Source organism: Fusarium oxysporum, chromosome 5 (assembly GCF_000149955.1).
Source record: "Fusarium oxysporum f. sp. lycopersici 4287 chromosome 5, whole genome shotgun sequence".
In the NCBI taxonomy this organism is placed as follows: Eukaryota; Fungi; Ascomycota; class Sordariomycetes; order Hypocreales; family Nectriaceae; genus Fusarium; species Fusarium oxysporum.
This window is the reverse complement of record NC_030990.1, coordinates 77,165-91,117: the sequence shown is the minus strand read 5'-3', so window position 1 is coordinate 91,117 and position 13,953 is coordinate 77,165. Positions and strand designations below refer to the sequence as shown.

Genomic DNA, 13,953 nt, shown 5'->3' with positions numbered 1-13,953 from the left:
ATAAACAATAGAATGGGGTCGGAGAGAAGACAAGTGACAGGTATAGGGTGACATTGCCCGAAACAGTCGGAGTCCGATGACATTGCGGGGTACGTTTCTCCGGTCCCACCATAGAACGTCGATCTGGTCGTTTCTCCGAAAATGAAATGCCGAGGGGCGATACTTCTCTCCGATGCCTGGATTGTCCTCCATAACATAACACCGCAGCCTCGATAATCACCCACCACGTGTCATTTCAATGCCGAGAGAACGGAGAAAACCCGCTTGCAACCCTTGTCGGACTTCGAAACTGGCCTGCGACCATGAGCAGCCCGTATGTTCTAGATGTCGGGCCAAAAACCGGGCCAGTGACTGCATCTATCGCTCCAGGCCTTTTCAGAAAGTCAAGGGGTCGGCGCGATCGGGGTTTGCCTCTACCCCAGCACAATCTCCGGTCCAAACCCCAGTTCAGACTCCAGTGGGCTCGGTATACGTTTCGGAGAGTCCTATCCCTTCCTCCGAGTAAACCCATACCTACCCTACTACGAGATGATCTCAGCACTGATTTTTCACAGAGCACCACAAGTTTCAGGTGGTCCACCTGGGGCTGGAATCGCCGATTCAGCTTCGGGGGGTATGCTGCCCAAGCATCATCTCTACCCGAACGCCGGATATCTTGGATCTTCTAGTCATAGTGCGCTCTTCAGTCATTTGCCTGTTGGGCTTGAGCAAGAAATAACGGTTGAACATGGTGATTTCGAACCGCAATCATTCTTATCACCTAATAGCACAGTAAATGAGGCCCATATAGCACATGGCGCTCAGCTCATTGACCAGCTTTGTCGATATGTAGACATTCCAGATTGTCTCGACTTGGCCAAGTCATGGCTTCAAACCGGAGCTAATCTTGTCTTGGGTGGCATGTTTACACAGATCTGCCTTGAGACTATTGGTCTTGTCTTACTTAGACAAGGAGAGGGAGTCACAGACGGCAAGGAAATCTCAAGGTGCCTGTTCTATAACTCCCGTCAGCCTCTGCTGACGACTTCACATACCATTCTTGAAGAGTATAGTGCCCAGTCTGATCACTTAAATGCGCGTTGGGAGAGTATATGTTTGGCCCTTATTGCCATTTCAAGGGCAACCATGGGGTATCGTCAACCTACAGGGCCTTTTCCGGTAGAAGCCCAGCGACGCCACATACGCCGATTGACCATGCACTTTGCTGATAGATGTCTCGATATATGTCTCTCTATGGATTGTCTCAATGACCTACAGCTGGTGTTGCAATATGAAAACTTTATCCTTCATTCTCTTATCGATGGAGACCAAAGCAAGATGTTACCAAAACTATTATATAAACGCCTTTCTGACCGTTGTCATAGGTTATGAGTCTTGGAGGAGGCTGGGAGATCTTTCAAGCTCCCTCTTCGCTCTTGGCTATCACCAGCAGCTCGAGAGCAGTGGACCTATACCACCGTTCCTCAGAAGCCTACGTCAAGCGGCATTTGCATGCTCTTATTCTGCAGATAAGAACGTCTCCATCTTTCTTGGGAGACCCCCACGGATATCTAGAAAATTCTGTCATTTCCGACAGCTCAGCCTCGATGCTTACTACTCCTACGATTGGGCGGCTGATTCCCAGCTCGATTTGTTTGCGGATACGCGCTGGGCAGCCCTATGTGCGATTCTCAAGGAGGAAATCATAGTGGAGCTGTTTGGTGAGGAGCGATTTGATAACAGAGTTGAGAAAGCAAGGTTAGCCATATCTTTTGATGTATCAATCCAGCTGATATCTCTAGCCGCATCCAAAACACCGCAGAACTACAATGGTCATCATTACCAAAACATTTTCGGCTTGACATGCCCATGAAGTCTTGTGACCGATCAGCTGCCGAACTAGATCTCATGCTCGGTATTAAGCTCAACTATCTTCACGTGCTATTTCTCCAGCATCTCGCGCTAGTCCGTCGAGTCTCGGAACCCGAGACTCAACTCCGCAACATTGCACAAGAAATACTCAGCCTCGTAGTCGAAGCTGTCCTATTCAAGGATCATCTCGTTCACTCTGGCACATCTCTCACCTGGAAAGTAAGACAGCGCCTAGCTAGTTGACCTTCACAGTCAACGCTAACAATTCCAACAGGTGGTATACTACGGTTTAGCAGCAGCAGGTGTCATTTGTTTATCCCTGCTCCAGAATCAGTACTCTTTGGAGCATGAATTAGCTGCTGCTCCCAAGATCCTCCGAGACCTCGGTGTGTTGGTCGCTGAAATTGAATATGGGACTTTGGTCTATAAAGAGGATGCCAATTATGCATTATTGGCGGGAGCTACAGAGACCATTAAGAATATTCTGGATAACATATCCAGATCCAGACTTGACCAACGGCGTTTGAATGTACAAGCACCTGACGCGACGGCTCAGGATGACCCCGAGCTTGGTTCTGCATCCTGGGACCTATGGGGTACGGGTAATCTACAGGACTTTGATACTAACTTTTGGCTCATGCTGGCAGAGCATCCCTTAACATTCAATACATAGAAAAACCGACTTACTGTTAATCTTATTTAATCTTATTAAAATCTTATTACTCTTGCTGCGGTTTGGGTTAGAGCTGTAACATGCGGTGTATTATTAGCCTATTCTATTAACAAGCTTTCCTATAGCCTCCAAAGTCTATACTGTAAGACAAACTCTGAGCCAGAGGTCTTAACTGCAAATAACATATCTAGCTTATAAGAAGTGTTTTAAGGTAAATAGAACTGGCTATAAAACTAGGCCTTAAGCTGTTAACAATTGCTCGTAAAACCCACCAAATCCAAGCTCCTTATTATGCAAATGGATCTCAAGAATCCAATGCCTCTTATTCCCATCCTTCCCAACTGTATTCATAGAGTTGTTGCTCCCTTGAGCAATGTAAAGGGTGATCTTGTCTTTGGGAATGCGTTCATGCGGAAAAGACCCGACAATATGTCCCGCAATCGGTGCACCAAACTCAAATCCCTCCTTCTCAGCAGCCTCTTTGGCAATATTATAGAGTTCTTCTCCCGTCATGTCTGGATTTTCCCAGTACTTGGCTTTGACGTCGATCCAGATTGGCTCGAGAGCGTCGCGCAGCTTGATCTTATTGGGGTCGTTTCCCAAAACAAAGGTGCGGCCAAAGTCAGCCTCCCACTCTTCAAAGACAGGCCCAAGGTCGACGATCAGGATGTCATCCTCTTGAATTATTCTGTCGGGTGGGTTTTCTTCGAATGGTCTCAATGTATTGGGTCCACTGCGAATCACTCTTTTGTGCCAATGAGTCCTCACACCGTGGCGTTCAGCGCCCAGAGCATGGATTTGGTTGTTCAACTCTTTCTCGCTGATGCCAGGGCGGATAAGACTTTTCTCAATCTCGTTGAATAGCTCGATGGCCTTCTTCTCGGCATCTCGGAGTGAGGCCGCTCGTTGTTCTTCAGCAGACATTTTTGAAATTTTAATTGTATTCGCTAAAATAAGATGTAACGGGACAAGGAGGGTAATTGTGATACGCCGGACCAGTCACAGTGAGGTTATTTATAACCACTAGGATGTTGTCGGCGGAATGATTATGCGGTCGTCTGTCATTGGACGGGTTCCTGTCTCAAATGCCATATTTGGGGTAGCACTCTCCGCTGTCGGACTGCCTTGTAATGTTTCTGCGCCCTATGCGGGTTCACGTAAGATATAGCTTGTCAAGCTTGTCGAACCTGCTAAATGAGTCACTGGCATGAAGGGTTCATTCCACTATTCAATGACAACGGATATTTACATCTACTGCTGCGCCACCCCTCGTCTCGTTTTCAATTTCCTAACCCCCTATAAGCAGCGACTAAGCCTAGTAAAGTCGCAAATGTTGAAAGTAGAGTTCTTTTTAAAGCAGCGCCTTTCCACGCAGCTACTAGATCCTGGACATCGTCTCCAACCTGGGAGCCATTGTCGAAGTAGCAAAGGTTATATGCTCCAGAGGTATATAAGGATAGTGTGAATTTGGGAACATACGTCGAGCAAACTTCCATGACATACTAAGGTTCGATACAGGTAAGGTTTATGGAATGTCACAAGTACGCCAATCTCATTGTCTGAGGCACGCTTTGACATGACAAGGTATATTTAATCCGCCTCGTTATCTAATCAAACAGTATTCCAAATCTTCCTGCTGCTTTTCCAGACTTGAGTAGATCAATGACCTTGTTGATATCATTCAAATCCTTGAAAGATGTGATATGGGCTTTGATGCCGTGTTTGTAGCTGAACTCGATCGCCTCTGGCATGTTCTTTGGTATTCCACTGCTACGACCAGCAACGCGGTATTTACCAAGGAGGATGTCAAGAGCACTGATAGTTAATGGCTTCTTGGGGATTCCAGCTACCATCATAAGGCCGTTTATCCTACCGCAAGTGATTAGTAAGTCGAAGCCTGGTTGTAGTAACTCAGATCTTACTCACCGCAATGTCTTGGGGGCGCTTTCATAAGCCACGTTGGAGGCGCTGAATACTGCTGCGGCGTGACAGCCACCATTGGTGACCTTTTTAATCTTGGCCTCGTAGTCGGGCTCTTCCATCGTGTTGATGACGAAGTCGGCACCCAAGCTCTTTGCATCATCTAGTTGAGATTTGCTGATATCAATACCGACGACTTTGAGCTTCATCGCTTTGGCGTATTGAACAGCTATTGGTGATGAGCGCACGAAATGTCAGGACTATATCACTGGAACATACCAAGATGCCCAAGGCCTCCACAGCCAATGATGGCGATCCACTGTCCTTCGACAAGCTCACATCCCTTTACAGCATGGTAGGCTAGAACCCCATCAACATCAAAGCGTGTCTCGCAAACGTCTTGTAGTCTTACCTGTAACACCCGCGCAAAATAAAGGTGCCGAAGTATCAGGGTCCATACCCTCAGGCAGTACCATGGCATTGCGGGCATCAGAGACTGAGTACTCTGCAAAGTGGCCCGGGCACGTGAAGCCGTGCATTCGTCCTGTTCCCTCTTGACAGAATAGGTTGTGAACTTGGCAACCCTCGCAGTCATCTGTTCCTGTTAATTAAGTCCCACTTTAAAGGCAATCGACATACAGCATGCATAACTGCATCCAAGGCAACCGACAAGATCGCCTATCTTGAAACCTTTGACATCCTTTCCGATGCCGACGACATAGCCAGTGTTCTCATGACCGATAGTGGTTCTGTCAGTCAGAGGTTCTTCGCCTGTGTGCCCCCAGAAAAGCATCTAAAATTGTGAGCCAAAGCATCCATGGATTGCCTGAATAACATACTAGGTCTGAATGGCACAGGGTAGCACTCCTTGTCTTGATGAGGATCTCATTGTTTCCATACTTGGGAATGTCTATTTTATTGACTTCGACAGCGTTGGTAACCTGTGAGTTTCATTAATTAACGATTGAGTAGGACAGATGCCTATTGAAGCTTGCCTTGTTGTACTGCGCGGCAAGCATAGTGCCAGTTTCTTGAGAGCCCATGATGACGAAGGTAAGAACTCTGGGGTAATAAATTCAGGTTTTACCTTAAACTAAAGTATTTTCAAAGTAATTTGCATCTCATTTATGGTGCTAGCTACGCAGTGATGATAACAAAAATCGCATTGGGGCTTGACATATCACGGGTCATCATTGCAACTGCAAACAGACGCGTAGTGGGACCAGCAAAATGAGTCAGTCCATGGTAACAATCCTGGCCTCCGTTGCAATTCCCCTTGAGTGCTAATTGTGACTGGTAATCATTGCTCCAGTTGAGGCTAGTGAAATTGTTGCAGGGGAGATAGAGGTATCTCCACGGAATTGGTTCCCGAGATCTCTCGATGCTTAACCTTGGGATTGTTGTGCGGGGTTGCCATAGTCATTACCTCGTGTACACTAACAGGCACTAAGTTGACATGAGTCAGTCACGCTGCCATTGGGGTTCAATCAATGGGGATACGTATCGGCTAAGTGGAGTCGCGTTAAGGTCAGCAACCATAACCTGGGGATTGGAGATTCCGGGGTCCTGGGATCCGGGGTTCTGGGGTTTGCCAGGGTCAACCTCAGGTGAATGCATTGGGTATATCTTTCTACCTACTCCTTACGGATATTATTGAGCTAACTTCCTGAAAATATCACACCAAAAGGTCAGGTCTGTTTGAGAATTTCGACAGCTTGCAAACACAACATCTCTTGTTCACAGTCGCGCTACGGTCTCTGAGTCGAGATGTTGAGCAACTTACGGGGAAAGTACCTACAAGGTGCTATCACCTTCAGTGCTGGAAGTGCGTACCTGCTTTTTGGATACGACCAGGTAAGTTCTCGAGATCGTTCTTCTACAAGCTATCAAGTACTTACGGAGCTACAGGGTGTTCTTGGCGGTCTTGTCACGCAGCCAAGTTTCCTCGATGCGATTGGCAATCCTAGCCCCAGTTTCCTCGGTCTGATTGTCGCGTTATACAACATTGGGTGTTTGGCAGGGTGCATCGTGGCATCTCTGGTTGGGAACAAATGGGGTCGACGGAAGATCATCATCTGGGGATGTGTCATTATGATTGCTGGTGGCATCATCCAATCCGCAACCTACGGAGCAGCCCAACTCATCGTGGGAAGACTGATTTCCGGTGTTGGTAATGGTGAGTCTGAATATGGCTGGCAATTCATTTCCTCTTGACTAACATGATCAGGCATGAACACGAGTATCGTACCAGTTTATGTTTCAGAATGTTCGCGTGCAAAGCATCGTGGACGAGCCGTTGCAGTGCAGCTTTCCATTGTCATTGTAAGCAGATTCCTTTATGCTTGTACGACTGTAGCTGACCCCATTTCTCAGTTCGGTACTGTTGTAGCTTATTGGCTGGACTACGGAACTATCAAGCATCTGACTGGAGAGGTTGTTTGGAGATTTCCAATTGCTTTCCAGAATGTTTTTGCCCTCGTTACCGTTGCGACTCTGCCCTTTCTCCCGGAAACTCCGAGGTTAGTATTCACAAGAGCTCTCTTATACTATACACACCCTCGCTAACTTGTATCAACTAGATGGCTCTATTCGCATGAGTTCCGCGACGAAGCAATCGGTGTCCTTGCTCGGTTATACGACTGCCAGGAGGATGACCCTGTCATACACTCGGTCACACAAGAGATCGAATCAGCTTTGAGACTTGAGCATCAGACCACCAAGTTCTCGATCAAGGACCTCATCAACGACAAGACACCTATCAAGAAGACACGCAGACTCGTTCTCTGCTTCATGATCCAATTTTGGCAACAGTTCACGGGAATCAACGTAATTGCCTTCTACGTAACGATCGTTCTCGAGACCAACGTTGGTTTGTCAAAGGATACAAGCAGTCTTGTCGCCGGATGCATCCAGATCGCCTTTTGGCTTGCCACATTCCCTCCCATGTTCTTGCTCGACAGGGTCGGACGTCGGCCCATGCTTATGCTAGGTTCTGTATGCCTTTTGACTGCTATGGCTGTCTTTACGGCTGGAATCGCGGTCAATACGCCTTCAACGTCTGCGATGGCTCTTGCATTTCTCTTCATCTACGAGATTTCTTTCGGCATGTCTTGGAACGCCATTCCTTGGTTATATGCCCCAGAGATTACTCCCCTCGACTTGCGACACGTTGGTTCTTCCATTGCCGCGTTTTCAGAGTGGTTGTGGACTTTTGTGAGTTTACATCTTTCAAGTTCTTTCCATACTCCATACTGATGTCATACTAGGTCATTGCTCTCGTTACACCGTATGCCATCGACACTGCAGGTTGGAAGTTCTATCTCCTGTTCTGCGTCATGATTCTTCTCAACATCCCATTCACTTTCTTTTTCCTACCAGAGGTAAGTCCAGGGAATGCTTTGATCTTATAACTCCATCACTAACTGGATGCAGACGAGCGGAAAGACTCTGGAGGAGCTCGATTATGTCTTTTCGGAAGAAGGATTCATCCCAGGCCAGAAGCCTTTTGCTACAGACACTCTGCAGCCAAATAGCAAAGAAGATGTCTCGGGAGACTGCCGCCAAGTGGAGAAGCAGATTTGAGTGTTGGGAATATTCAGTAGATGCAGGGGTACTGGGTTCATACTAGAATCATCAGGTCTTAGATTCATAGATTTCTTTTGCATCTTGTGTTGTTGCGATGTACACATCGTGAAGCTGCTGTGATCTAAATGGCGCTCCCCAACCTTCTCTTGAGAACGCGATCACGCGATGTTTTCACGCCAGATTCATTGAGACATAACTAGCCAATCACATCATTTGACCTCGGACTTGGCGTTGTATTAACTCATTGGTGTGAATAGATAGCTGTAACCATCAATGGAAACCGATCCTTGAACCCTTGAGAAACCGTCCAGTTTTTGAGATCCCGAATGTGCTTTTCGAATATTGAATGCAGGGCCCCCTCCCCGTCCAGGTCTGATATCGCATCCAGTCCGTCAAACTTCCAATTCACACTAACATTCTGGGAGTAGTAGTCTGAAAATAGCTGGAACGGGTACTCTGCTTGGTTATCTATGAGGATATCACGAACACCAGGCCTGGAGGGTCAGCTTGAGATTCACTCGTCATGACCATGATGGGATGTATACTGACCATGGTATGTTATCGATCCAGGCGGCATGTGGCACGGCTATTTGTGTAACAGTTGGTCTTAGCCATGAAGGCATATCGGTGTAGTGCTGTTTGGTGGGATGTATTTGCCACTATGATAATTAGTCTTGTTATATGGTAAAGACAATCTATCCCAACCTTCATCGTGTGGCACATGAGATAGAAGAAACCTAATTTCTCTGCCAAAGCTACAGAAGGGAACGTCGATAGGACGCGGGACATGATGCCACTTAGAGGATGCACCGTATCGACTTGTTCGATATTGACCATGGCCCGCGTCGACGGTTTTCGGGGGCCAACAACTGACTCAGGATCCATGTTGTTGGATATCATTTCTTTGCGAGATTTAAGGAACTCTAGAAGTATCAGGTCCAACGGGCATGTCGATGGTCCATGTGAAGGTAGGATAGTGTATACACCGTTGGACGGGGCATAATGTTCGAGGCCGGCCGTCATATCGCCAGATGCTAAGCATTGACCTGCTGCTGCTTGATCTATCATGTGAGACTCAGTTAAGCTTACATGCGAGGCGCAGTAGGCAATATTGGAGCCTGTGGTGGCGTGTTGGTAGCTCCCAGCAGGTGACAAGAGCCCTAAATTGGCAGATGGAGAGATGTGACAGGTTGTGTCTTCATTACGCATGACATTCGATGTAGTATGAGGTTGATCTCGTATGAGAGCTACATTATCGCTGCAAGCTGGTGGGGGTTGACAAGATACGACATCATTGTCAAAATGCTCCTCTGGGTCTGGTAGTATAACATCTTCAGGATCTTGGCGCAGAGGTGAGGCGTCCTGATGAGTTGCAGATGCTGTGTCCATCTCATTGTCTTGTGGTGGTTGAGGCGTTTGTGCATGAAATTCACCGCCGCTCGCTTGGCCGGCATCGCTTTCCGCTGCCAAAGTTAGCTAGACACGCTGTAGATGGACTGGTATGTGCTTACTAGCCTGAGCCTGCAATTGGCCTTGTTCCTGGCCTTGGTCATGATTACTCTCTATTTGGTCCAAAGCTGCAGTGATGAGCTCAGAGACATGACGCAGGCATTCTTGCAAGGATTTGTTCTCCTGGCGCATGTTGTTGATCTGCATGTCTTTCTGGCTGCAACTTTCGCGCAATGCAGCACATGTCCCTTGAAGCTGTGAGAATTGCTGCTCAAGGTTATTGATACAGTCTTTATTCCGCTGACGGAAAGCCCGCTGGGCCTTACGATCCACATTGCGCTTGTGTTGGATCTGTTCCTTGGTAAGATCGGACACAGCCCTCGAACGCTTCCGTGAGGAAGATGGCCTTGCTGCGGTGTCTGGCTGTAACTCACTCATAATCGTCTCACATGCAATAGTACAGTCAGGCAGTAAGGCAAGGGTACGGCAAGTAAAGTAAATAAAACTGCAGTTTCCGGGCCCGGATCGAGACACGGATCCTGGATTTGACTGAGGGAGCTACCGAGGTGGGAGCACGGAGATCCCCGTGGGGTACGGGGTGCGGGGTAAACTTCCACGAAGAGTCACCGGTTAGATCCAGCCGGAGTCTGGGCCGCGATGCCTTGTATTGTTGCGTTGTGATACGGATTGCCGGGATCAAGACTGTAGTGAGGGAACAAGAGAAGAGGAGTGAAGCATGGTTGTGAGATTAGATTGGCATGAGTAATGTCAGTCGACACAAAATCGACTAGTAAAGTCTAAACCGATTTAGGATAGGTACACGCTACAACCAATGCAGCCAAGACCCTTAGTCGATTTAAGCTTTTCCCTCCCTCTGACGCGTTGTAGACTTTGTCTCTCATCAATGACGCGCTAAGTCTACAGTACGAGTTTACTGCTGGCCCCATCGCACTCTAATATGCCATGTTGATCAGAATTGTCTTTGGCTCTGTATATGCTCTCAACGCGTGCTCTCCATTCTCTCGACCAAGTCCACTTTCCTTGGTACCACCAAAAGGACACGAAAACGAGATGGTGCTGATGCAGTTGATGCCCACAACTCCAGAGTCAATCAGCGAGCTCAAACGAAGCGCCCGGCTGATATCCTGAGTGAAGACCCCGGCCATGAGTCCGTACTTGCTGTCGTTGGCTAACTCGAGGATTTCCTCCTCCGTGTCGAACTTGTTGATAACAGCGACTGGTCCAAAGATCTCTTCCTTGTAGATGAAGGATGTCTTGTCTGTCTCGGCAAAAACGGTGGGTTCGATAAAGTATCCCTGTTTCAGTCAGCTCAGGTCCCAATTCAATTCTTCCTACAACGACGTCACTCGCCTTTTCACCCACTCGTTGCCCGCCAGCCAATACTTTTCCGTCATTGTTCTCCTTGGCAGAAGATATAATACCCATGATGCGATCGTACTGGGCTTTGTCCACGACAGGTCCTATCTCGGTACCGGGCGCCTCCGGGTCACCGAGAACCTCCTTCTTTGCCTTGAGACGCTCCACGTAAGCTGCTACGAATTTGTCGTAAATCTTGGATTGCACAAAGACTCTGGTCGCTGCGAAGCAAATCTGACCAGAGTTGGTGACGAGTGCGTTGACAGCCCTAGTTTCTTCGTTAGCTGGGCCTGCTGCTGCCACAGATCAAATGTTCTCACCACTTGACTGCGTTCTCGAGATTCGCATCGTCAAAGACCACAGCAGGACTCTTTCCTCCGAGCTCCAGCGTCACCCGCTTCAAGTTGCTTTGGGCTGCCAGAACCTGCACGATCTTTCCTGTCGGGATACTTCCTGTGAAGCTTACCTTTGCAACGCGCATATGCGAAGCGAGAGCTGCACCTGTCGAACCATCACCTGTCAAAACTTGGAAAACGCCAGGAGGGAAGCCGGCCTCAAGCACAAGCTTTCCAAGCTCTGCGGCCATGAAAGGCGTCTTTTCGCTGGGCTTCAGGATGAAGACGTTGCCAGTTGCAAGTGCTGGGGCTGCTTTGAGGCCAACAGACGCCAATGGGCCATTCCATGGGATAATGCTAGCGACATGTTAGCTTACGTCCCGCCGGTCATCTGTAAAGAACTATGCTTCACCCTGCTACGACTCCAAGCGGCTCGTTTCGCACTATCTTGTAAAATCCATCATCTGCTGGGAAACTCTGACCAGCATGCTTGTCCACCCACCCAGCGTAATCTATGTTATCAGTCTGTTGATACCGTGATACATCTAGGAAACGCGGAACAGCTTACAGCGAAAACAACCGATAGCTGTTCCAATCTCAGACTTGCCAAATGGAAGGTATGGAGCTCCAAGGGTCAATCGAGTGAGGTAAGCAAGGCGCTCTTCATTGGCCTCAAGTAGATCCGCGAATTTGAGCAGGATTTCCCTTCTCTCGGTGTGTGTCATTTGCCGCCAGGGCGAATTTGGCTTGAATGCCTCATTGGCGCAAGCAACAGCTTCGTCCACGTCTTCGTTGCCAGCGACAGGGATACGATCGCTGATTAGCTCCCCCGTAGCCGGATTATATACGGTGACGCTTGGTGGCTGGTCAGTTATTGTAAGTACAATGGAAGACTGGGAAGTATTTACTGTTTGGAACTGTGACAATCTACATACTTTTAACTGTCAGTCTGTTCTCGGTAAAACGGTTTGATGGAATTCTCACTTTATTGTTAATAAATAATTGCGTCAAGTGCGGCTCGAGCTGCATGATGATTGATTGTCAGTCAAGGGTGTAGGGTAATTGGAGAAGAGGCGGGTTTTATCAGAGTGTGAGCTCAGGTTTGAGATTAAGCACTGATTTTTAAACATTTATGTCAACTGCAATGTCAGTCTCAACTATCCTTGTAAATCATCATACTTGTATATCCCCAAAGCATGGCTGAATCCCAACGTCGTATGGATTTCTGATCCCCACAGCATGAACATGAACTGAGTAATGAGACAATCCCCACCATCAGGGATACAGGTCTAGCCGAAGCTGAACTAGTCATGTGCCTCGTCTCGTGCATGAGTAATGTCAGGGAGTGGCGCTAAGCCACCGGAAATCTAGCTGATCACGATCAGCCGTGGCGTTGGAACTAGATTCCGGAACGCGGGGTCAATTCTTGTGTCTTACCAATATTGAATCGTGAACACCAGAGATGTGACAGATATCTGGGGTTGATGCATGCCGAATATCGTCGAGGTTTTGGGCATTTACCATTAATGTCTAATACCCACCTACACATTGACAGTGCGCAATTAACTTAGTGAAAATGATTAACAATGGCGATGTTTCTTCTACGGCCCAAAGAAGTCAAGAGTCTAAAGTCTGGCTCGTGACGGGTTGCTCAAGTGGACTTGGTAAATGTCTAGTCTCGGCCATTCTGGCACGAGGTGACAAGGTCATTGCTACAGCTCGACAGCTCAGTGCAATGAAAGAGTTCGAGGGTCATGATCACATCAAGACACTTTCTCTTGACGTGGCATCGTCTCAGGATGTACTTGACACAAAAGTCAAAGAGGCTGTTTCTTTCTTCGGGCGAATTGACATCCTGGTAAACAACGCAGGATACGTCGAGTCTGGGGTATGGGAAGAACTCAGGTATGTCTCTCATACTAGCAGGAATAATTTCCATTTCTCATGTCATAAACTATCAGCCATGAAAACACTCTTGGAGGGTTCGAGACCAACTTCTTTGGGGCCATGAACATGACTCGATCCGTCCTCCCATCTATGCGTTCTCGAAAGTCGGGCACTATCATGTTTATGGGAAGTATTGCTGCCTGGTATGGTGCCGCAGCAGGTGGACTGTATGCCTCGACTAAATGTGCACTGGAAGGTGAGTCGGCGCTTGATGCTTTTGGTCTCGCGGTTATGAATGCTGGGACTAAAAAAGAGCACAATAGGCGCTGCCGAATCACTGTCAAGGGAAGTGTCTGAACTTGGTATCAATGTTCATGTCTTTGTCATAGGTCGTTTCAGGACAGGAATCCTTGGAGAGAAGAGCAAAAACGAAAAGTTGAGCACACAAGGCGGTATCGCAGACTATACCAACGCCAAGAATTCCCTTGCTCAGAGTCTGGCCGATTCACATGGCCGTCAGCCAGGTGATCCTGTCAGAGCAGCAGAAAAGATCGTTGACATCGGGAAGATGCAGAACCTCACTCCAGGCCAGGCAGCAAAGATACCGTTGCGCATTCCACTCGGGGCAGAGGCAGTGGCGGTGATGAGACAAAAGTCTTTGGATACTCTTGCTCTTCTTGATACGTGGTCTCAGTTCAGTGCTGAGGCAGATTTCGAAGATGCTGAAGCATTGTCTGCTTTTTATTCATAGCAAGATCATAGAAACCCACTCGAGTGCCATTACATTCAACTACATATTTGCCTCTCATTTAGTTTTGTACCAGACTTTTGTCAGAGGTCGAGTTCAACCTTCACGCCTCACGTAGGGCATACAAC

At 47.8% G+C, this 13,953-nt stretch overlaps 7 protein-coding genes across 7 annotated transcripts; 3 read left to right on the top strand and 4 right to left on the bottom strand.

Annotated features, from left to right (window-relative positions):
- The first annotated feature begins 188 nt into the window (after nt 1-188).
- On the top strand, nt 189-2,534 carry FOXG_15205 (uncharacterized protein). Its single transcript, XM_018395271.1, has 5 exons — nt 189-501; nt 555-1,312; nt 1,365-1,737; nt 1,782-2,070; nt 2,126-2,534. The coding sequence occupies exons 1-5, from the start codon at nt 239-241 to the stop codon at nt 2,522-2,524; spliced, it is 2,082 nt and encodes a 693-aa protein (XP_018255099.1). The 5' UTR covers nt 189-238; the 3' UTR covers nt 2,525-2,534.
- A 31-nt stretch (nt 2,535-2,565) lies between these two features.
- On the bottom strand, nt 2,566-3,502 carry FOXG_15204 (uncharacterized protein). The gene has a single exon (XM_018395270.1). It carries the CDS (start codon nt 3,446-3,448, stop codon nt 2,765-2,767), a length of 684 nt encoding a protein of 227 aa, XP_018255098.1. The 5' UTR covers nt 3,449-3,502; the 3' UTR covers nt 2,566-2,764.
- Nucleotides 3,503-4,131: 629 nt separating this feature from the next.
- FOXG_15203 (uncharacterized protein) lies at nt 4,132-5,487 on the bottom strand (the record flags this gene model as incomplete). The annotated part of the gene is made up of 7 exons (XM_018395269.1): nt 4,132-4,393; nt 4,451-4,673; nt 4,724-4,804; nt 4,857-5,039; nt 5,084-5,237; nt 5,284-5,343; nt 5,407-5,487. 7 exons carry the CDS (start codon nt 5,485-5,487, stop codon nt 4,132-4,134), a joined length of 1,044 nt encoding a protein of 347 aa, XP_018255097.1.
- Nucleotides 5,488-5,905: 418 nt separating this feature from the next.
- FOXG_21862 (uncharacterized protein) lies at nt 5,906-6,061 on the bottom strand (the record flags this gene model as incomplete). Its single annotated transcript, XM_018402233.1, has 1 exon — nt 5,906-6,061. The coding sequence occupies one exon, from the start codon at nt 6,059-6,061 to the stop codon at nt 5,906-5,908; it is 156 nt and encodes a 51-aa protein (XP_018255096.1).
- A 150-nt stretch (nt 6,062-6,211) lies between these two features.
- FOXG_15202 (uncharacterized protein) lies at nt 6,212-8,026 on the top strand (the record flags this gene model as incomplete). Its single annotated transcript, XM_018395268.1, has 7 exons — nt 6,212-6,298; nt 6,353-6,620; nt 6,672-6,766; nt 6,818-6,963; nt 7,024-7,657; nt 7,711-7,824; nt 7,877-8,026. The coding sequence occupies 7 exons, from the start codon at nt 6,212-6,214 to the stop codon at nt 8,024-8,026; spliced, it is 1,494 nt and encodes a 497-aa protein (XP_018255095.1).
- A 1,479-nt stretch (nt 8,027-9,505) lies between these two features.
- Nucleotides 9,506-12,219, bottom strand: FOXG_15201 (uncharacterized protein; the record flags this gene model as incomplete). The annotated part of the gene is made up of 7 exons (XM_018395267.1): nt 9,506-9,922; nt 10,041-10,180; nt 10,506-10,794; nt 10,883-11,123; nt 11,176-11,500; nt 11,759-12,053; nt 12,175-12,219. 7 exons carry the CDS (start codon nt 12,217-12,219, stop codon nt 9,506-9,508), a joined length of 1,752 nt encoding a protein of 583 aa, XP_018255094.1.
- Nucleotides 12,220-12,612: 393 nt separating this feature from the next.
- On the top strand, nt 12,613-13,927 carry FOXG_15200 (uncharacterized protein). The gene is made up of 3 exons (XM_018395266.1): nt 12,613-13,095; nt 13,152-13,333; nt 13,401-13,927. The coding sequence occupies exons 1-3, from the start codon at nt 12,767-12,769 to the stop codon at nt 13,826-13,828; spliced, it is 939 nt and encodes a 312-aa protein (XP_018255093.1). The 5' UTR covers nt 12,613-12,766; the 3' UTR covers nt 13,829-13,927.
- Nucleotides 13,928-13,953: the final 26 nt, after the last annotated feature.